The 24,558-nt window shown below is 44.2% G+C and overlaps 1 protein-coding gene across 1 annotated transcript in view; it reads left to right on the top strand.

Moving 5' to 3' along the window:
* The window catches only part of LOC147727223 (annexin A1-like), a 137,914-nt gene that overhangs the window by 56,552 nt on the left and 56,804 nt on the right, over positions 1-24,558 (top strand). The window contains exons 3-6 of the mRNA XM_086961273.1: positions 4,601-4,685; positions 8,051-8,145; positions 9,934-10,047; positions 11,533-11,623. Coding sequence (XP_086817399.1) covers positions 4,601-4,685; positions 8,051-8,145; positions 9,934-10,047; positions 11,533-11,623 — 385 coding nt within the window. The remainder of the gene's footprint in view (positions 1-4,600; positions 4,686-8,050; positions 8,146-9,933; positions 10,048-11,532; positions 11,624-24,558) is intronic.

Consider the following 24,558-nt stretch of genomic DNA (forward strand, 5'->3'; position numbering starts at 1 on the left):
GGGAGAGACGGAAGGAGGGAGACGGCGACGGGGAGAGACGGAAGGAGGGAGAGGGAGACTGCGACGGGGAGAGACGGAAGGAGGGAGAGGGAGACTGCGACGGGGAGAGACTGAAGGAGGGAGACGGCGACGGGGAGAGACGGAAGGAGGGAGAGGGTGACGGGGAGAGACGGAAGGAGGGAGAGGGTGACGGCGACAGGGAGAGACGGAAGGAGGGAGACGGCGACGGGGAGAGACGGAAGGAGGGAGACTGCGACGGGAGAGACGGAAGGAGGGAGAGGGAGACTGCGAGGGGGAGAGACGGAAAGAGGGAGAGGGAGACGGCGACGGGGAGAGACGGAAGGAGGGAGAGGGAGACGGCGACGGGGAGAGACGGAAGGAGAGAGAGGGAGACGGCGACGGGGAGAGACGGAAGGAGGGAGACGGCGACGGGGAGAGACGGAAGGAGGGAGACGGAGACGGCGACGGGGAGAGATGGAAGGAGGGAGAGGGAGAGGGAGACGGCGACGGGGAGAGAGACGGAAGGAGGGAGAGGGAGACGGAAGGAGGAAGAAGGAGACGGGGAGAGACGGAAGGAGGGAGACGGGGAGAGACGGAAGGAGGGAGAGGGAGACGGCGACGGGAGAAACTGAAGGAGAGAGAGGGAGACGGCGACGGGGAGAGACGGAAGGAGGGAGAGAGGGACTGCGACGGGGAGAGACGGAAGGAGGGAGAGAGGGACTGCGACGGGGAGAGAGACGGAAGGAGGGAGAGAGAGAGAAATGTGTGTGTATGCCGGGTCTGGATGCTCAGTGGACGAAGGAGTCTGCTGCAGGGACCTGTGTTCAACCTCATGGTCACATTTTTTTTTTTTTTGCCCTGCCCCCTCCCGCTATGACCCCGCCCCCACCAGTGTGGCCCTACGCCACAAACCACACTGTTAATTTGGCCCCCGAGAGAAAGTTTGTGAGTACCCATGGAATAGACCGTGGATGGCATGAGACCGAGACCCAAGCAGGCAGTTCAACCCTTCTGCTCCTTTAACTGTTCAACATGAGCAACATCCCCACCACACTCCCTGGGTGAAGCTAGTTAATTAGATTGGCCACACCTCAGAAGTGATCAAAATGATCTGCCTGTCTCTGAACTCAATTTCCCCCTTCAATGTTCCATTACCTCTTTGAGGTGGATCTCCAGTGTCTAACCTCACCAGCTTAATTGGAAGTCGTCGAGTTGGGCCACCAGAATCAAAGACATGGAGCCATGAAGGGTGTGAACAAAGATATTCATGGACAGTGCTTCTTCAACGCCACTGCACCCCAACGCTTGATTTTGGGCCTGCACAATCAGTTTCGATATACATTTTGAAATATACCTGAAAATTTAGTAAACACTAAATAAAATAAAAAAAGTATAGAAAACCTTACATTAATCTGTTTGAGTTCTACTGTGGTAACCTTATTAAAAGCTTGTCCCATTCCAACATGGCTTCTATTATTTAACCCATGAGGTGCTGAAGGCTTTCATATTTTCTAAATACCCGACGGTGCAAATCAGCGTTGCTGAGTCTCAGATGGGATTCTATTACTTTAAGGTAAAACAGTTAAGTACTGTTGTGTGATAGAGCCTCCACTTACTACCACATGATAAAGCTTTGATTCTCCACACCTAACTTGGTCATGATTTATCTTGTCAATTGCATGATAACCAGCACATGATGGTGGTAAGTTCAGTTGTCTACACTCTCATAGGTCCTTCAGTCATTTGTTGATACGGACACATAAATCCTTTATGCTTATTGAGAACCACGTTGGTTTACTTTTTACGTGCTGCACAGAAAAAAGTGTGAATTGTTGCATAGCCTAATATTTAAGTGTAAAAGATTAACATTTAGAGTATCGGCATGGTTGTCCTTTCTGTCAAGACATTTAGATATTCTGTTTTTGATCACACAGTTCTTAAATACATGAAGTAAACCTTGGTATATCATTGTTTGTTTGAGCTACTGCAGCAACACAAGGCTAGATTCACTAAAGGCTTTTTGGAGTAGTCAAAGTCGTACTACAAAATGCAACACAGTCAATAACCAGAGATCTCCACCTCTCTTGTCTGTTTTATACAGAGCGCCCGGTCTTTGTCGTGGACATTTGTGCTAACAGAAGTTTTGGATTTAGCAATAAATCTAGAGGGGCATGCTAATACTAAACACATCCACATAAGAATTGTTATTCACAAAATATACTTCTAATTCTACTACATCTTAATAGTTATGAAAAAGGCTTCAATGTACCCCAACCCAGCCCAGCCCTTGAGTAAGTCGAGCCCACACATGGCCAGCCATTGGTACTGCAACACACTCCTAGATCAATGAAGGCAGGCTATAGCACCTGACACCCTATAGGAAATAATGTAACTGAATTATTAAAATCAATATACATTCAAGTAAAAAACCATAAGCAGAATTAATGTAATTTTATTATTTTCAAATTATTTTTTTAATTATACTTAAATTTGAAAAAAAGACTTAATTTTTTTACATCATTTTGCATGGTTTCCACAATTGGGTACCATCAGCATACACAATAGTTTTATTTAAAAAATGTTTTACGGTAGCTTCAAATGTCCAAAGAATATTATAATTAACTAGAACCTAACAAATAACCATTTTGTGATTATTACTTGTATGTCTTGTTACAAAATGGTAAAAATATATGTATGTAAATTAATTTACAATTTAATGCAAAGTTAATGTTATTAGGTAGTGTGCAGTATATTTTTTTGAAGCGTCCTAGGTTAGTATTTGTTTAAAATGATTATACAGGATTATTTTTCTTAGCTTTTAACAATTCACTTTTTTGTCCTTTTTTGTGAGAGTTCCGCTTTGGTGATGGAGATTTCCACAAAGGTGGAAAATTACAAATTGTAACTTTACACTACCAGGAGTCTACACTACCTCATGTACATTTTCACTTAATGAATAGCAAAGAAGTGAAGTTTTACACTTAAGTGTTGGAGTACATCTGTTCATGCGTAGATATACACAAGCAAACTTTCCTCTGTGAATTTAACCCATTATGTTTAAAATTTACTTGTATTCCTATGAGGCTGCCTGTCTATTGTAATTTGTGCCGCAATCGCCAAATCCACCCTAGATGTGTGTGATTTTCAAGGAATCGACAGAGGCACCGGAGTAGAGATTCGATTGCACAGCAAGACCAAGAATTTGGAGACTGTGTATTGCTTCTGTGCCCCTTCTCCATCTAATAATAATAATTACATGCTCCTACAATGTCCCAGATGCTCCACTTTCACCTAAACTGAACCTTCCTGCTACTTCTCTACCTGATGCACCCAATCTCCTCCATCCACCGTGAACTGGATTTTTCTGATACATCAGCATTACCCTGATGTACACCACCTTATATGGGAGTGCAGTGCTACATCCTTCATTAGTTGGTTGGGGCGCTTACTCTTTCCTAGTGTAGAATTGCACTCTTTGTATACTAGACACACTAAAATATTGGCAATGGACGAGAAATATACTTGTGGGTTTTCAATACCATGTTTAAATGCATTAATTACAAAGTGGCTGTAGCAGTTCTTGTCACTCTTCTCTCTACCAGATTGTGCCAATCTGTTAAAGGTGGTAATTCCATGTGTTATTTATATTTTATAAGGGGTGTTAAACCGTGAAAACCCCATGGTCTGCCGCTCAAGGGTGTCCGCTTGTGCAGCTGGGATGTGCAACTCAGAAGTGTACACCCAGCATCAAGCCATACTAAACCTAGAGCTGTAGCACACTTAGTATTACATTACAGATGCCTACATGTCAAACCTTTCACAAAGGTATATTTCTAGAGTGTGTTGTCTGTATTGGAACTGTTGGAGTAATTCAGCCTCCGTTTCTTTCATCCAAAATAAACGCCACATGTCTAATTCCTACAGATTGGAATTTTTGCAGAACATTATTTTAGTAATCCACAAGAGCAAGATAATTCGAGGGCCTTGCAAAACTTTGAGGTCTGGTAGAATAAATACATTCTTATCTCAAACAATTCAGTTTGTAGTCAGTTAAAAATGCTAATTAGCCTGTGGAGGTGCCCTGACTCAGTAATTAAAGCCCCGACCCCACAGAAAAGGGTTTCTTAGATGGTTGTTGCTCACTCTCTGCAATGACCCAGGCCACTAGTTCTGGAGAATGCTGAGGTTAATGGTGATGCTTAAGAGGGCAATGTAGACCAGAAAAGGTATTGAAACTCATAGTAAAGAAAACTACTTTTATTGGTAAGCCAGTATTGACATGGGGTTTACTTTAGGAACCCAACTCTTGAAAGTGAATTTTTAATTTGATGGTGCTACTGGTGACATGTGTATAACATCGCCTCCTGTAGTCCAAGGGTAACATTAAAAATGGCTTTCTGAAATCATTTAATGAATGACGTGTTTTGCACTTTTTGCTTTTATACTTCATATGCTTGCAGTAGATTTGAGAATACTTCGGAAAATGTGACTTTGTAGTTACAATGGTATGTTTCCTTTGAATGCTTCTGGCAGAAAGTATTTTGCACACTGTCTTGGTTTTTTTCATAAGCCTGAATTTCAATTAATTCTGAATCACTAGGAGCATGGGCCAACTTTGCAGGCACACAGTGGATTCAATCCTTCTTCAGATGCAGCAGAACTTGACAAAGCCATCAAAGTTAAAGGTATGAATTTTGAATGCATATCAAATGTATGATGATTAGGGGCATGTTTTGATCGGTGGCCACTTGCTTATGTTTCTTACGTTCAGAATCCTAATAATGTGAAATCTGTAGAATGGTATGTTTCTACTGCCGGGCTTTTTTAGACTTGTGAGAAGATAATTGATAAGTAGATTATTCGGTTGTATAAAATGACATGACAAGTTTCAGATGGGAGCAGAGAATGTATTGATTTGATGGTTGTGGTTTATATTGAAACAAGAATACCAGACTCCAGACAACTGGAAATTCTCACCAAAAAGTCTGGAGAAAGACCAATACAAAGCTGAGGGTATCATTGAATTACTTTAATATTTACAGGGGGACTGTAGGATGGCTGTAATGGAGAAGATGGGCAGGGGGGGAGCGGGGCCTGCTATTGAATGCATCTACTTAACTAGCTCTTAAAAGGCAAGGTGAGAGAGGTCTAGGAGAGACTTTGGGATAGGTAAGAGTTGTGAAATGATTAATGTTGGGGGATTGTTTTATCTTTTCAATTATGCAAAAAAAACAAGGATCCTGGGGTACTCATCCAAAAGTGTTCCATATAAAGGGGCTGCTCTCCATCTAAAAGTTGGCAACTGCCCAGGGTTCCATGATCCTTTTTACATTGTCCATAATTTCCTTAGGCAGTGAAGGGAGGGAGAATCCTGGGAAATTGACCTCATATATTAGGACATACAGGTAAGGAGGAGGGATTGTTTATAGTTAAACACCCGTCCAGAACATATTCACATAGCAAATAACAATGTGACCTGATAAAATTAGCTGCAATTTTTTCCAACTAAAAGAATGGCCGTGTTCATTCTGCTCCATATGCAAGGCAGTGATATGCCTACGTCCGGAAACCCATGTAATGAAGATAGGCTGATTAGAATACAATTTAAATAGTTTCCCAGACAATTCTTTGACATCTGCCCTGGCAAAACGGGAGAGCTATCGATTCTTCTAAGCCAGGACTTCAGTTTGGAGGTAACAGTCGTTAAGTGGAGATGGATTCCTAGCACTAACTCTAAAACCTGGATCATTGGCATTTACAGTGACCTCGCTGTATACACTACACAGGCAAGAAAAGCTGGATTGATGAGCATTGTTCTGGTTGGGACAAATACATCAAATAATTAAAAGCGATTTAGGAAAGCATAAAGAATTATATAAAATAGACCATAGCAAAACCTCCTTAAGTTTTGTTTGCGACACTTTATAGGCAGTTAAGCATACACAAAAACACAGGCTCCCAGAAAATTTGGCACAAACTCACAGCTGCCAAGGCACAAGTTGAATTGCAAGTCACACACAAAGCTAAATAGTATTTATAGATGAAGCAACAAGATTGATGTGGGTAATAAAGCAAGCCAGCTGAGGGCGATAATCTGACTGTAGAATCGTAGCCATTAAAAAGAAAGCCGAACAGGTATGAACCAGGGACTTCACAAATAGTTTTATCTTCTATGCTCCAGAAAACATGCATGAAGTAGTCCCCATCCATGCTGTGAGTGCCCAACTGTACTGTTGTCTGGATCCGTAATGCAGATTTTTAAATTTTGTCATAGAGAAACATGGATCTTGCATGTGCTCCATGATGGAGCACTTTCTTACGGACTGTGTTGTTTTTTGGACTGGAAGGGGTCCCCAAAGCGCCACCCTCATATTGGTGGAAGGCTATTGCCTTCAGTAGGAGTTGACCGCATGAGCGCTGTAGTGTTCCATATGAGTGAGGTCTATTTAACCTGTGCCACGGAGCAAGGACTACAGGCTCACTCATTTTAAAGTTCTGCTGCTGTTTGCTTAACCTGCCCTTGACTTGCATCAGTTTGGTCTGTAGTGCTGCTATTGGTCTTCTATTGGTCTGTGTACCCAAACCAAGCAGGTGTCTATGAGACTGTTCAGTCCTGCTTTACTGCCATTTACACCTTAGAGTGAAGAACACAGTGTGCTAGTGGTATGGGGATTCATTCAACCGCCACACAGGCTGACCCAAGAGCAACATGGGCAACTACTACAATAAATCCCACCCTCCCTTTGATCTCTAATTCTATCTCCAGGTCTGTCTTTTTTTTTAATTTTTATTGAACACACTCTAGCCTGGATCATTACCTAACCACAAATACCTCTAAAATTGCAGGACTTCAGTCTTGTTTACAACAGCACACACAGTCCTTGGGGGTCGAAACACCTCAACTCAAAGGTGACCATTCTATTTGTTCCATTTAGTAGACTAAGCTTTAATAATGCTTTTTATTTTTGTTGTGGACTTATTCAAAAAGAACATATGATCTGGAACCAGGCTAAACACTGAAAAACCTATATCCTTGAACGCTCCAACTCTACTTTGGGACAACATTGCCCTTAAATACTCCCATTGTTAAAAACAGTGTTTTCTTTCTATCCTATCTAGAAGTGTTGTGACTAAAACAATTTGCATGTTTATACAAAGGCTTATATCCTGTGTTTATGCACAGATGTGTGTGCCATGTTCTCTTTTGGCGAAGATACACATATCTATGTTAAGTTGGATATGTAACTAGTTTACATTTTATATGCCAAGGTCAGCCTTGGCATGAGACCCAGCCCCTCCGTATTTACATATCCTACCCTCTAGGCATTACAGTAACATGCTATAAATAGTTCTTTCCAAGGTTGATGATGGATGCTCATGACAGTTTGATACAACCCTGTGATCTGGCCTATGCAGATGATCAGTGGCACATGTTGCATGAGTATTAGCAACCGCTTAAGAACCTTCCTTGTTATGTAGATGATGTATTAGATTCTTACTCTTTGTTTGAAACTGTGTCTGGAAAATTTGTCGGGTGCTGCTTGGCCAGCATGACAATTATATTCATTTGACTCGTCCCTCTTGCAATTAATCTACCTAAACCGCTTGGTAATGTGGTAAAAATATTATGGAAAAAAATAATGGAAAATTAGTTTAATTGTGAATATGGTGTACCATTAATACTTGCCCTTCCTTTTGCACAACTGTTCAGTTGACATTTGGGGTGCTGTTTTAGGAATTCTGCTATAGGATGATAATCCATTCTCGACGTTGCATGTATTTTCCTACATTGTAACATGGCAGAGCTTGCAGAGTTGTGCATATTTGGGCTCCTCTGTCCAAGTCATCTTTTACAGAAAGGCTTCCATTCTGGTCTCACTTGCAACTAGACTCGGCCCTGTTAAAGAGGGGGGGAGATACTTGAAGTGCGCAAAGTACTGTAAATTGAATTTGTTCTGTCTGTAATGGCAAAGGCTTTTTTACGGGGAAAGATTAATTGCTTTCTGAAATCGTTACTCTAAATTTGCAACGTTATTTTTCTGCCTTTCAGGAGTTGATGAAGCAACCATCATTGATATCCTGACGAAAAGAAACAATGCACAGCGCCAAGAAATCAAAGCTGCCTATCAATCGCTGACTGGGAAGGTAAATGATTCTGGCATTTACCGAGAACATTTTGAAATCTCACCTAAGACCGAATGATTGAATGGTACTTACCACATAGTCTGGGAGCTGACTCATGAAATGAAAGTCAAGACTCTGAATATTGAGCTACTTTTGACTGTTTGGCAATATTGCTCTTTTGCCAGATTGGCTTTGTATACCTTCCTAGTGAATTTGTATCATTGGAGATGACCAGGCCAGAGCATTGAAGGGGAGAGATGAACAATGGCTGAGTCTGAGGTAACTTCTCCGGAACCCCAAAGTCAGTCATGGAAATAATTGTCATGGGAATCCTGCAAAAAAAATATTGTAGAAGATGTGCTAAATATAGCATTTGAAAAGGAGAGACACTACTAAAAATTATATACATTTAATAATACAAAGACAAGCTAACCTGTTATGCAACATTTAATTTCTGTTGCTTAATCAGGACAACTAGATACGTTTGTTTTCAGTTATAATATTGGGTACAAAAAAACATAATATCCAATCAAAACCTAATCCTATTATGCAATGCATTCAAATTTAAAATTAATGTGAAGGATAACACCAAGAAAGAGGAGAAAAAAGAAAATAAAAATTCTAAAACCATAACTTTTAAAGAAACAGTACTGGCTATTTCTTGAGCCGCTCCTAGATTCAAAAGCACCTGTCATCAAAATGTAAGTAACATGATTTTAAAAAGAAATATTAATATTCCATATGTCAATCTACCTAATGCCATATATTAATGAAGGATTGGCAAGGGCACTCTTGTTGATTGAGTTCAGTGGCGCCTTAAGAATATTAAATTATGGTGTCTAGATCTTTAAGTACTCCTTAAATAGTCAGAAACACTAAAATTATATCTGTTCTACCCGTCACACCAAACTAGTCTGTCACCCTTTTTAAAATATTTTTTTTACAAAGTTTTATGTACCTTGAACTTGACCCGAATCCGGTATCAGAGTGCTTTACATAGCACCAGTTGCATTACATGAGGACACATTCATTTTTGTTAGGCACCCTTCTCTTGAATACCATATTGGATTAATGGGCATTGGGGAGTACCTATGGTCAATACCGTTAAAGGCATCTGAGATCCAAGAGCACTAATTGTTGTGGCTCTCAATGATCCAGTAACCCACATTAATGAAATCGCATGAATTATTATGGCTTTTTTCAAAGGTTGTATCTGCTCAGTAAGTTATTGCACACAATGTGTTTAAGCTGCACTACCACGGAACATTATGCTTACCTTGCCCCAAAATGTAAACTGATATTCAGTCTAAAATTCTTCAGTTGTGGCTCTTGCTTCCATTCCCTAACTAAAATGTGGTTACTTGGGAGAGGAGTGGCCTAACTGCTAGGGCAGTCGACCTCTAATCTGGGGAACAGAGTTCGAGTCTCGGCAATGACTTTGAACATGCTGTGATTCTGGGCAAATCGCGTAATCTCACCTTGCCTAATAAAAATGAATGTGTCCTTATGTAAAGCGCTCTGATACCCGATACCTTCAGGTCAAGTTTGCTCTATATAAAAACTCCGTTGAAAACCAAACAAAAAAAAAGTAACCGTTCCCTGCTGGCTGCTTCATTTAAAATCCGGAATGAGACCACAAGACCTCCATTGTGATATGCTGTTTACTGTGTTGCTGTAACTGATAAGGATGATTTTTCGACTTTAATAGGTAATGTAAAAAAATCAAGGTATGAGACAATAGTGCCACGGTTGCGATAGTAAAGCTCTTTATATTTCTTTGTAAACATTTGTCATTGTATGTTTTTGCAGCCTCTGGATGCTGCTCTGAAGAAGGCGCTCTCAAGTCATCTTGAAGAGGTGGTTTTGGCTTTGTTGAAAACCCCAGCTCTGTTTGACGCTGAGGAGCTGAAAAGCTCCACAAAGGTATTGTATTGTATTTGCTATTTTACCTATGGAAGGGGAATCGGGATTTGGTCTAGAAGTTATTCAGAAATCAATTTTTGCATATTGAATTTATAATGTACTTTGAAATCAAATGCACATTAATGTTTTATTTATACTCGGTTGTCATTTGTTTAATGATTTGTTATGTAAATAAAATGGGGATCCCGTTTAAGAGGTATGGAGGCTATTGACGCAGGAGTAAATCGTATTTTGTGAACTCTACAGCCCTTGTTGTAAGTAGATAAACATGCCTGTCGTTCCTTCTGTGATCACATTTTCTTGTTTTTAACTACAGGGTTGGTGGTTGGAGGGTGGGTATATTTCCTATGTCCCTCTTTTCATATTACAAGATTGATATCCCCTTAAAACCCAGTTCAGTTGATGCTCCTCTGCGGTGCTCCCCTAGAGGTTCTTGTAAATGTACCAAACCAGACTCAGCAGGAAGGAGAGAAAATGAGGCTACTCTGACAGACGGGCTGGTCTTCTGGTCTCTCACAGATGCTCGCAGCAGAGCGTTATACAGAAGTGCACTGAACATGCAAGTGTTGGTGACTTAAATTCCGGTCCAATCTTTCATTCCTCAGAGTCCGCATGAGGGCAGGGATGCATTGCTAAAAGCTGCCATTTTGCCAGGAGCCTTGCTTGCAATCTGTTCTTCATAAACTGACCCATGCTAAGCCCACCCTGCCAGTCTTCAGTCCAATTGCTCAATAGCGGGGAATCGACCAAGGAGAGGAGGAGGGTGAATCCGGCAGCTGTTTGTGTGGGCACACCTCCCTGGCACCTGCCTCCTTCCACTGCTCCCTGTCTATCCTTTCGAACCCCAGCCTACGAGCCCCGTATTTTGTCCCCTCTGACCTGCTTTATGCCAGTGGTCGGACGCCTGCGCCTTCAAAAGTTAGATCTGCAGCCGGTGATACCCCCAGCTCCTCAAACCCGAGGTGTCCTAGTACCACGTGGTTGCTGCCTGCAAAGACGAGAGTTGGGAGGAAAGAGTTGTGGTGCCGCTGACCTCCGGATCGGTGGTGCTATTGGAAACCTTTTAGTTCAAAGGACTTATCTAGAGCTGAAATTAGCTAGAAACCGTCCATTCATACACCTTGATCATGACATAATAAATGAATTATGACTCCTTTCTGCAAAATGTTTACTACTTTATTTGTTTTCTTCTTTATAACTGGAATAGAAATACAACTAGGAAAATTCCTTCTCGTGGCAGATGATGCCGAGTCTGGTGATGGGACATTGTTCTACCATTTACCAATCCTAATCTTACCAGTTACTAAGCCCGTTCTGGCACATATGGGTATAGTGCCGATTATGCTGCTGTAACTTGAATTCCTTTACTGAATGAATGGAACAGCACCGTAGCCCATTAACAAATTGCGGCAGACTTGTTGCATTGCGTTTTTCGTGTACTGCTGTGTTCGTTTCTCAAGTTCATTCTGCTTACCTTGTTATAAGGGGCTTGGAACAGATGAAGATACCTTAATTGAGATAATGGTAACGAGGACCAACAAAGAGATGCGGGAAATCTGCAAAGTATACAAAGAAGGTACAGTATAAATCTCACCATTTCCTTCATTAAGAACTATGAATCAATTCATATTTTAAGCTTCTAGTCATTGAGACTAAACGATATACATTTTTCAGAAGTAGTTTAATTTAGATCCCTGTTGGAACTCCTTTATGAGGTGGAAAAGAGCATAAACAATTTGTCTGTTTTTAGTGGTCTAGATTAATCGGTGCTGACAGTAATTTCACACTTTTTTTTTTGTACTTTTCACACCAGACCTGTTGCCTTACCGGTCTGTATTGGTAAGTTGTTTCCATGGTAGACCTCCCTGACATCCTACGAGTAATGCTGTGACCGATCTTATTATTCTTAAAGTAGTAATTTATTTATACAGACACATGTATAATAATTAAAAGGCCAACGTAGCAGTGTATGTCGTACACATTTAATTTTAGAAATTATAATTGCTCAGGATGGACACAATATGGTAGAACACCTAAACTTGATATTTGAATAGCTTTATAGTTTATCGGACATGGTTAAGTCACATTTGTGGTTAAGATTTTTTGTTTGCACGCTTTACAGATTTGGTGCATAACATTCATTGGTTTGGGTCACATTGGAGAGTGTTGGAGCCAACATGCTAAATGAAAAATATTCAGTCCATGGCATATTAATATTCATTGTATTCTGCATTAAGTCTTTTCTTAAATTCTTTATTTTTTTATTTTTTTTTACTACCAGATATAATACTCTTTTTGAATTGTACCACATTGCTTGCTCAACAAAATAACATGCTTGGGGGTAAAAGCACTGTTTGTGCATAACCCGATTTTATTTTTTATTGTCATATTAGTAATCTTCTACATTCCGGATTAACAATCTTCTTTTTTGCTCACTTCTATTTAATTGGAGTGTTCCAAACAACCATCTAACCATCCATCTATCTAGTGTTTAGCAGCTCCAGAACCTACTGGAGCTGCTAAACACTAGAATGGGTTTATCCGGGACTATTCTCAAATGGTTCACTTCCTTCCTACATAACCGGTCTCAGAAGTTCAAGATCAACAATGTGCTGTCCTCACCTGTGCCAGTAGATTTAGGCGTCCCACAAGGATCTTCCCTTTCCCCCACACTGTTCAACCCCGTTATGGAACCACCCACCTTGCTCCAAGCATCCAATGTACACTTCCATATGTACGCCGATGACACTCAACTTTACCTAAAGCTACAATGCCCGGAAGATATCAAACTTCTGAACTCCACACTTAGAAACACCCAATCGTGGTTGGCCGATAATCACCTCAAACTAAATGCTCTGAAAACTGAGTTCCTTCTGATCTCACCTCCCGCGGAAATTACCACCACCCAAATCTGGCTCAATCACCTAACCGCACTCAATGTCCAACCCACCATCGTCAATTCTGCGAAATCCTTAGGCTTCACACTTGACGCCAAGCTCAACATGCAACAGCACATTAGCAAAGCAACGAAAGGAGCTAATTTCCAAATCAACACATTGAGGAAACTTAAACCCTTCGTCCCAGCCAAGGACTTCCAAACTGCTGTACAAGCCCTAGTCAACCCCCGCATAGACTATGGAATTGTGGCCCTCAGCGGACTCCCTCTATCAACAACCGCACCCCTAAGAGCCTCCTTGAACGCTGCCGCGAGACTCCTTACTGGCTCAAGAAAACACTTGCATATATCCCCTGACTTAAAATCCTTGAAATGGCTGCCTTTTGAAGCCAGAATACAGCTGAAAATTGCCGTTATGACACACTCGGCCATACACCACAAGGCACCCAACTACCTCACTCAAAAGTTGACTATATCAGGAGGTTCGAGATCCAATAGAAGTACAAAAAGTCTACTCCTGAAACCTCGTAGATTCCGGAAGGAAAAAACTTACAAACGCTCCTTCTCAGGAATGGCACCCAGGATATGGAATGCACGCCCTCCTGAAACCAGGCTTATCTCCTCCACTGCATTCTTCAAGAAAGAGGTGAAAGCCATCCTTATGGCCAAGTTCACCTGAACTTTATTGTTGTTGGATCAGAGACTTTGCACCGCTTTTGTATCATTGGTTACCTGATTGTCTATTGGTATTATATTTGTACATGATTGCGATCCTATTATGCTACTCACTTACTACCGACTACTATATTGTACACATTAGTTTGTTGAATCACCCTCTTGATGCCCCTACCCTTTTTTCTCTGTAACTCTATGAAAGTGGTATAAGCCATCCCTATAGCCAAAGTTCACCTGAACTCTATTGTAGCTGGATCAAAGACTTTGCGCCGTCTTATATTACTGGTTACCTGATTGTTTATTGGTATTTTATCTGTACATGAGTGCTATCCTATTATGCTACTGACTATTATATTGTACCCAATAGTTCTGTTTAGTCACCCTCCTGTTGCCACTACCCCCTGTTTCTGCAAAGCGCTCTGTTATCTGCAAAGATCTTGTTCGCGCTATATAAAACTTTGAATAAATAAATAAATCTACAGTTGTAATGTCATGCTGGTTCTGCAATCTTTGGAATTGGCAGCAGTTTAGTGCTTGTCACAGGAAAGGAGTTTTAGTTTTAGTAATTTGAGTGATTTATCCCTGCAGTTGGAAATGAAGCATACGTTTTATACAGTAGCTTCCACCGTGGAAATATCTCTAAATTTACTCTAAGAAAGATATGTATTTAGAAGAGTTGGAGGGTAAGAATAGAAAGGGGGCACTTGCCAAAATTTACAGACGTTTCAGTCAAGGTGTTTCTCCAAATATCTTGCCAGTGGGAAGTTTGCTACAGTATTTTTTTATTTCAAAATGCACACATATATAGTGTTGAAATAATCAACTGGTTGCTTCATGTTCTAACTTTGACAGTTCACCCCCCTTGCAACACATCTTGGGAATGCAGATACCGGTCTGGGATCACAATTCACTCAAGTGCAACAAGTACAAACAATAAATCGAAGTCCAGACAAATGCTTGCAGTTATAAGGAAGTTGTATTTTATTTCTAACTCTGCACATGCAAAGAAATGTGACCTTCAAATGCAAAAACATAATCCCCCCTCTAGCTTTATCAGTGTTCAGGCAAATCCCTGTCCCACCCTTTTTTTCACTTAAGGTGTTCAGGGTTTTTCCCCATTCACTGGTGGTCTCATCCAGGGAATGCACACTATTAGGTCTTACTCAATAGTCACCCTGTTCATCTCTCAATATCCATTTCCTTACAAGGCACTCTAGTCCTGGCAAGTAGGCAGGCACTGGTGTTCAGTCTCCAAGGCGGGTGATGACCGTTTCCCTGGGTGATGTGAGCAAGGAGACTAGCGGGACGTGGCCACCAGTCCTGGTAATACCCAGAAGTATTGGAGTGCTTCCCTTTCTTATAATAATTTTCCAGACATCAAATATCATTTAGGGTCTAAGACTTTGAAGTTTTATGTCTGGGTTCTGCTCCTTTTGAAGAAGACCCTTCCCTCCTTCTTTTGTCATGAAAGTTGTCTGTCGCAGCAGGTATGATTCTGAAGCGATTTGGTCACTCCCATGAATTGTTGGTCATGAATGAGACCTGAATGTCAGTCACAGTGATATGTGCATCAAAAGTTTAAGCCCAGGCTTCCCTTAACAGCCCAATCTCCCTTTCTGAGATGTGTCCAGGCCCCTTCCTTGTGATCCATCACTGAATCCAAGAGCAATCTCTTGAAATGCCAAGTAAGTCTCTCCCCTCTCTCCAGTGTGTGACCCTCCCAGCAAACGGGAATGCAGCAATCCATGAATCTGTCTGGGAGTTTTCTTCTCCTCCTCTTCCTGCCTTAACCAGGCAGGCCTGGGCATCCCAAAATGGAACCCAAGGTCCTTCATATAATGCTTCTGTGCAGGCACATTTACTCTGTGTGTACTCGCAGCACACTTAATGACCTGCACTAAATCTTTTATACGTGGCACCCTTGCATGTATACATGCCTTCAGCACATCTGTGCACAGTGTACAATACTAAAGCTTTCCTATATTCAACCAGGGTGGACCTATTTTAGAACACCGCAAACACAAGGAGATGGACGGAGCGCTGACACTTTTTAAACACTCCTCTCCAGTCACAGATCTAGGTTGAATCCATCTTTGTTATTTAGCTCTCTTTGCCACCCCAGTGTAGACCCAGCTATATGCAAATATGCAAATCATTCTTGGCCCTGTGCCTCATGGGAACAGTCCAGCCCAAACTGCCAAGCCAGGTCCTCCCTGAACCAGAAACAAGCATCCTTGGACCAGTTTCGGGTAACCCCCCTCATCAGACAGGCTAGTTTTAATCCTGTGGCAAAATGAGCATGATGGATTTCACCCAGATCTGTGACTGGAGGTGAGTATCTGAAAAGTTTTAGTGCACCGTCCATCCCTTTGTGTTTATTTTATAACACAGCTGCTAACAGCACACACAATTGCCATATGCATGCTACACAACACTTTACCGTTAATGTATTGTACATCATGCTAGTAAATGTACCCCCCTGCACATGCTTTCTTTGCACATGCCTAAATCTTTCATGTCCTGTATTCCACACAGGCATACAAACGCTCTGCACATGCACCAATTTCACATATACTGCTATAGCCCTATACTGTACCCATCCCAGCCATATGTACAGCTACGCAGAGTCTGTTCTCCTTCACTATGCAGCACTCCACATCCACATGATGTAGGACAAAGGTGAGTTAAGCGCGCACAGCTGTGGAACCTTTTCAAAAGGCGTGTGAGCCTTTAGACCTCACTCAGTGATGTAGGGTAAATATTAGCCCTTTGAGTGCCCCCCCCAACCCGGTCCAAAAAGACCACAGTTCAAGAGACTGATTTATGTCATGGCACACAGACATGATCTGTGTTCCATTAGGACCAAAAAAACCACTGCATTTGGGGTCCTGACAGTACAGTTGTGCACGGGAACGCATCTCATTCCATGCAGCGACATTTTCGAACCCAACAGTACCTTATTCGGGAACCATTGATTCAGCAGTTTGTTAGACCTGGCACTATTGGCGTGGGTCTCCCTTCCATTTTTGCTGTTGCCTCATGTGTTTTTGCTGGTGTTAGATGCTGTGGGCACTGTGCCACTGCTATCCAGTGCCACAGTGCAAGTGCTCCTTATTGTAAATTGATGTACTAATCAGTGGCTTCATATTTGGTTTACTTGTCAGACCCTGAGCCATCGCGAACATGCCTGGATGACAATACAATCATACAAAAAGTCTACGCCAGCTGCCTATCTAGAACTTGCATTTTCATCATATGTTAAATTTAAATACCTCCGCCTAAGGATGGGTAACCTGCCAACAAATGCCGATCAACCTAAATGGAGGTCCCAAGACTCCAAGGAGAGTGACTTATGTGGTGCCGCAAAACAAGATTTCATTCATTTGATCTGCATTTGTCCCGCACTGGACCAGGACCGCCAGAACAGGTTAAAAGCGAAGTTCAAGGAATATGGAACTCGCACCTGTCAATCCGCGATCATACAAGTCCTATGCTCAGCGGACCCTCAACACCTCTGTAGAGCAATTACATTTATCACCAACTTTGAGAAAAAAAGAGGAACTTTTGCAAACATCCAATTCATACCCTGAACTTGCATTTCTTGTATGACTGTTTCCTCTGTAACGGACTCTTCTTTTGAAGTTCGAAGGTATTTTTATCCATAGTTTTAATTCCTAATCATGAATGCATCTCTCAATCAGTTTTTAAATATTACTGCATTTTATTTTTTTGTAATGGTTTTTATTAACTATACAATAAAAGAATTTACTTACTTAGTCTAGTGCACTAAGTGTGCCAAGGCGTGTAATCCAAATGCGGCTGGTGGGCCTGCAGCACTGGTTGTATCATCCACAGAAGCAGCCTTGTAAAATGTGTCTAAGGTCTGCCATTGCAGAGCCTGCATGCCATCTGGTACTGTCATGCTGACTGGGCAAGTGCATCCACTTGCCAGTCCCTAAACCTTCCCTTTATATTAGTCACTCCTATGGTAGGCCCAAGGGCAGGGTGCATTGTAAGTATACAGTAGAACAAGCCCTGATGGGTGTGGCATGTCCTAATAGTGAATTACAGCCTTTTCGTTTTTCACTATTGCAAGGCTACCTGTTCGCCATAGGCCGGAATGGGCTGTTAGAATTGTTACACTTTATAATCCTAACAGGCTCAGAGAACATGGTAGAAATTTGAGTTTAGTATGCCTGAACTCAGAATAATAAAATTAATCTTTCAGTGAAGTTTATTTTAATCTATGTTTGTAAATGCCACTTTTAGAAAGTAGGTATTTGCTTGTCTAACCATTCAAACCTCCCTCTGCTAGTTTGTGTATTCCTATGTCTGGTTTCTGTGAGTGACAGGGCTGGGGAATTCCAGGAGACCGGCTGAGTCACCCAGTGGTAAATAGAGAGATCTGCATCTAGATGGGAGGGAGGGCTTACACCTGAGACCTGAATAGGACTGTGCCCGCCCCAAAAGTGCTGGCTCCACCCCCTGTGGTGCGTCTGATCTCTCTGCCCTGCACAGAGAAAGAAGAGGAGTCCTGTCAACAAAGTGCTCCAGGACTGTACTTGCCTTCCACAATGATGGCTCCACCCCCTGTGGGGTGTCTGAAGTGCATGCCCTGCACTGTGAAGGGAAAAGAAGTCTGGTAAACGGAGTGCTTCAGAACTGGTTTGGACTGGGCAAAGGCCCCTCTCCCTTCAGAGAAGAAAGGATTTCTGGGTAAAAATATTGGGACCCTGATCCCATGAAATTAGATCACTTTGGACTACAAGAAGAAACTTTTACTGAGGAGCAGAACCTGAAGAAACTGAGGAGAGACTATTCCCAAGCTGAAGTGCTGCTTGGGGGATTGGCCTGCAGTGGTTGCCTTACTGCCAAAGAAAGGAGAAAGGAACTTTATGTACTTTGCTTTCAACTTGTAAAGGATCTCCAAGGGCTTGGAGAAGAGCTTGCCTCCTGCTGAAGTCTCAGCGACAACAGACTTCAACCCCCAGCTCCTCAGTGTTCTTTTGGAAGTGCCTGCTGCTGTTTTGGGCCTTCTGAGGAACTGCGTGTCGCAAGGAGCAGGAAGCGTGACTCAACGAGAAGAAGCGTGTCACAGTCGCAGTGCCTGCCGTCGCAACTCCGAAGCCAGAGGGTGTCGCCGCTGGAACTGTCTCATTGCACCGCATCGACCAAGAGCACCTTGCATCCCCGAGAAGCGCGCCGTCATCGGAGCTGCTGCCGTCGCATCGTAAGGGTGTTTTGCCGCTGCAGTCCACACATCGAACAGAGTTTCTCGCATGCCCAAGAAGCGCGCCGCATCTGGAAGATCTTCACGTCTTTATTTCTTTGCACCTGAACTTTGCCAAATTTCCCATCGCTGCAACATTGCTAGTTGTGGAAGCGCAACTCAACTTAAGGTACATTGACGCAGAGTGTTTCATCTAAGAACTAAACTAGGCTTAAATGTACCATCTTGAAGTAGATTTAAAGTTGTTGTTTATGGTCTTGTGGTAACTCTATATAAAGTTTACTTATTTTTTATATAAAACCTGTGAGGTGTCCATTTGTAGTGTTGTCACTGGGTTACTGTATGTGGTCACAACTGCTCAACTTACGCCTCTGAAATAAGCCTTGACTGCTCGCGCCACGCAACCTAGAAGGTGACCAGGGGTTATTTTAGGTGTGTAATTCCCTTTACCTGACTAGAGGAGAGGGTCGAGGCATGTGGGCCGCTGAATTCATATCTGTGCATAGATCGCCGCCTAGTGTTGGGTCCGGATGATCGCACAGTTGTCCTGGAAGAGTCTTCGAAGTATCACAAGATAGGTGGCTCCTCCCCTGGACTACAGTGCGCATGGGCATCGACTCCATCCTCGGATTGTTTTTTTCCACCATTGGGTTCGGATGCAAATTGGTTCACTCTAGTCGGAATCGATATAAAAGTTTCTTAAGGCCAAAAGGCCTTTAGTTTTTTCGTCGGTATAGTCCTGCGTTCGGTGCCCAGTTCTGTCCCAGCTCAGTTCCCAAGCCGGCTATCTAGAAGAGCTGCGTGCTTTTCGACGCTGAAGGCCCGGTCGACACCAGAGGCCTTATCGACGACCCACCATGGAACGGAGCCCGTTCAAGAGATGTCCCGTGTGCAACTCCAAATATCCCCACATCGACGTCCACCCGGTGTGCAACAAGTGTCTGTCGCCGGATCATGATGAAGCCACCTGCATGGCTTGTTCCCGTTTTCGATCCAAGAAGACGCTTCTGCATCGACGCGCTGCGCGCAAGGAAGCCCAGCAGACTGCACCAGAGCCGGTGGACATCTTCGATGCCGGGGATGATGAAGGAGCAGACCGGGAGGTTCGAGAGAACCTGTCGAATCCCGCGTCGGAAGTAGACTACAACTACGACGCTGATGTTGAGATGCTCGAGGCGGAGGAAATAGTCGATGAGGTAGGAGACGACGATGGGGCCTTTGGGGCCATGGAAGATAGCTCGAGCGAGGAGCTAGGCCCACAAACTGACACTGGGGCCGAAACGCTACATAAGGCTCAGGTCGAGGGATCGCCACTAGGCCTTACCCAAGATCTTCCAATAAGTTCTACGGCCCCGCCTTCGGGCTCGGCTTCGGACATGTCTAAGGAGCCGCAAACATCGAAACCGAAAGTGAAAGCTCCGGTATCGGCGCAACCAAAAGCACTGGTGACTACATCGAAACCGAAAGTATGTATTGCTTTGGTCGGCTCGAAGTCCTCGGACCTGTCTGCACCGACTAAGCAAAAGAGCGTTCTCGACCCGAAGAAACCGCTGAAGGGCGTCGAGACAAAAACTACCACGCTGAAGGCAAAGGTCAGGGCAGTCGACCCGAACAAATCGGCGCCGAACACAGTCGACACAGACAAAGGACTCGGTGATCCAAAGGTTCTCGAGCCTCCGCGTCGGCCGGACAAGGCCAAGACCGGAATAACCCCCGAGTCCACACCTGCTGGTGCCTTGAAGGACTCCGTCGAGTCGGCGCAGCCGTCCGCCTCCTTCTCGAAGCAGGTGGCAGACTCCCTGAAGCGCATAAAGGACAAGGCTTCGGTGGTCGGGCCTAAGGATCCTCCACCTTCAAAGCCTGCAGATAAACCTCAGAAGATGTCGACGCCCATCCACTTCACGCTGCCACCGAAGGTGGTGCCGAAGGCTTTCGTCCCTAAAGTGGCAGTCGGCGTGCCCAGGAAGGTGTCCACGGTGCCGAAGCAGACAACTGTGGTCCCGGCCACAAAGCATCGACAATCCTCTTTGGAAGAGCAACAGGAACAGTTTATCGATGCAGAGACAGGCAGACTGTCTCTTCATAAGAGAAAAATCGCCATGGAACAGCCAATGAAGTCCTATAAAATACCACTAAAGAAGGAGGATTCTACTTCAACACCTTTTCTTGTAGAACCTGTATCTCCACGTGGCCATGATGTCTCACCCACTTATTCAGATGTGGACACTGGGGAAGGTGATAATGACTAACACAGCTATCCTGTGGACACTGATCCTCATGATACAAATGAACCCTGGGCAGATGCTGCTGACCCAGGTGATCCACACTCTGCCCCAGACACTCAAGTGTATGCTGTAAAAACGTCGCCTACTGAGGATTCGGCAGCATTTAATGCCCTCATTGACAGGGCGGCTAAAAATCATGACGTCCAGCTCCATGTTGACCCCATTGAAGTAGACTTTCTTTTCGACACCTTTTCCACCTCAGAGAGGACTGTCAAGACTCTGCCTATGTTGAAGGGTATCTTGAATCATGCTGGGGAAATCTTTAAGGAGCCTACAAGAGCCAGGGTGATAAACCCCAGGATTGAAAAGAAGTACAAACCGGTGCCTGGAGACCCTACTTACATTAAGGGACAGTTGCCGTTGGACTCTCTTGTTGTTTCTAATGCCCGGAAGAGGGCTAATTCACAAACAACGGGTGATGCTCCTCCCCCAGATAAGGAATCTAAGGTGTTCGAGGCATCAGGGAAAAGGGTAGCAGCTTAAGCGGCCAATATCTGGCGCATTTCAAACACTCAGGCACTCTTAGCCAGGTATGACAGGGCCCATTACGACACACTTGAGACCCTGTTACAGCACCTGCCAGATGAATAGAAAGAGGCAGCTGAGATGCTCATCCAGGAAGGGAAGCTCATATCAAATGCTTCCATCAAATGTGCACTGGACGCAGCAGACACCGCGGCCAGAGCTGTTAACACTAGTGTCATGTTGAGGCGACATGCCTGGCTCAATCTCCGGGTTCAAGCCAGAGATACAGACCACCATTCTAAATCAGACAGTAAACCCTGATCATCTATTTGGCCAAGAGGTGGACACCACCTTGGAGAAGATCAAGAAAGACACTGAGACTGCAAAGTCTATGGGGGCTCTACAGTTGCAGCAGTTCAGGGGTGGTTCTTTTCGTTGCTCAAGCAATAGAGGTGTTTCCAGAGGCCAGCTGTCCCAGAACACACAGTACTATAAAGGTGGCGCGCAAACCACATACACCAAACAAAGTAGAGGTGGATATCGTGGAAACAGCGCCAAGGGCAGAGGTCGTGGAAACAATAACTCCAGGTCCTCCGCCACTAACAAACAGTGACGCCTTGTCACTGCCCCCCGACTACACAACACCTGTCCGGGGGAGACTTCAGCAGTTCCTGCCAGTCTGAAAGTCCATCACCACAGACAGGTGGGTCACACAGCTTATCCAGTACGGTTATTGTCTGGAGTTAACATCCACTCCACCCAACATACCCCAAGACACCGTCCTATGTCCGCCGAGCATTTGCACTTATTGCAGCAGGAGGTACTCGTCATGATGCAAAACGGGTGCAAGCGAGCTCGTGCCTGCGGAAGAAAGAGGCACAGGAGTTTACTCACTGTACTTCTTGATACCAAAAAAGGACGGGTCCCTCAGACCCATACTGGACCTCAGACCCCTCAATCAGTACATTCTGTTGGAGCACTGTCACATGCTATCACTGCAGCAAGTCCTGCCGTTGTTCAGTCAGGGAGATTTTCTTGCATCATTAGATCTGAAGGATGTGTATTTTCATATTCCGCTGCACCCGTCACACAGAAAATACCTCCGGTTCACCATCCAAAATCAACATTACCAGTTCAAAGTTCTACCTTTCGGAGTCACCACGGCACCCAGGGTGTTTACAAAGTGCCTGGCGACAGTGGCGGCACACCTACGGAGACAGAACATTCACGTCTACCCTTATCTGGACGACTGGCTAATCCAGGCAAAGTCGGCCCAGCAGTGTGCCGCCCACATGTCCCACACCATTCACCTTCTTCACGATCTGGGATTCTCACTGAATTACCCAAAGTCCCACCTGCAACTGCCCACATACGGCAGTATCTGGGTGCGACGATAAACACTCTGGCAGCCAACGCACAGCCAAATTCAGTGAGGGTCAGCAGCATTCAATCGCTGATACAGAAATTCCGGCCTCAACACTCTTTCAGCACGAGTGTTCATGCAGTTGATAGGCATGATGGCCTCCTGCATCTTCATAGTCCCGCACGCGAGACTACATATGCGTCCGCTTCAGGAGTGCTTAGCACGTCAGTGGACTCAGGCTCATGGTCAGTTGAAAGACCTAGTGTTGGTAACCGGTCGTGTATACAGCTCTCTGCATTGGTGGAATCCACAAAACCTTTGCAAGGGACGACCGTTCCAGGAGCCTGTGCCACAGATCATTCTGACGACTGACTCATCTCTCCAGGGTTGGGGAGCTCATGTACTCCACTACACTGTGCAGGGACTAAGGACGGCACAGCAGAGGAAGATGCACATCAACATTCTAGAACTGATGGCTATCTTCATGGCGATGAAAGCATTCAAAGTACATCTGGGCAACAAGGTCGTGTTTATCCGGACGGCCATGTACTACATCCAGAAGCAGGGAGGTACACACTCTCCACAGTTGTCTCATCTGGCTCAGAGCATGTGGAAGTGGGCCATTCAAAGAAATATCTTCCTCATGGCGGAACACCTCCCGGGCAAGGACAATCAGATGGCAGACCTGCTCAGCAGGTACAGCCACCAAATGCACGAGTGGGAGATACATCCATCAGTACTCCACCCGTACTTCCAAAGGTGGGGTCATCCAGAGATAGACCTGTTCGCCACAAAGGAAAACTCCAAATGCCGAAGCTTTGCCGCCAGGTTTCCACACCCACAGTCGCAGGGCAATGCGATATGGATCAACTGGTCAGGCAAATTTGCGAACGCTTTTCCCCCAGCACCTCTAATACCGCTGGTGGCACGCAAGCTGAAGCAACACTCGATGACTCATCCTAGTTGCTCCAACGTGGGCATGCCAACCATGGTACACCACGTTTCTGGAACTATCCGTGGTACTGCATCAAAGGCTGCGCCTCACACCCAAGCTTTTGACGCAGAGCCATGGCGACATTCAGCATCCAGATCCGCAACAGCTCAACCTGGCGATCTGGCTCATGAGGTCTTAGAGTTTGGCTACCTCAACTTACCTCCTGACTGTATGGACCTAATCAGGGAGGCAAGGAAGCCCACCACCAGAGCATGCCATGCGGCGAAATGGAAGCGGTTTGTTATTTATTGTGCAGACCACAACATCTAGACGCTTCTATTGAAAACATCATTTGTTGCCCCAGTGTTGGAACTTTCATAGATTCCCATGCTTTGTATCATTCCCCGTCGTCTGAATGGGAGCCTCGGTAAATAGAAAATACCTTAGTAGTAAGCACAAAGTGATAAAATAGGCCTAGGCCTTATCTCATTTTGTAGCTTATCCACCTCTTTTTGTAAAAGACCAAATTCTTGCAGTAGCCAATCGGAGCAGCCTCACCCCATAGAACCTTCCTGAGAGAGCCTCAGATTTTCTACCGCACGTTGTGCAAGGGAGTCTCCATTGAGCTCTGCTCATTTTCTTCAATTCCAAGCTATTTTTTCT

Source organism: Lissotriton vulgaris, chromosome 3_1 (assembly GCF_964263255.1).
Source record: "Lissotriton vulgaris chromosome 3_1, aLisVul1.2, whole genome shotgun sequence".
Lineage (NCBI taxonomy): Eukaryota > Metazoa > Chordata > Amphibia > Caudata > Salamandridae > Lissotriton > Lissotriton vulgaris.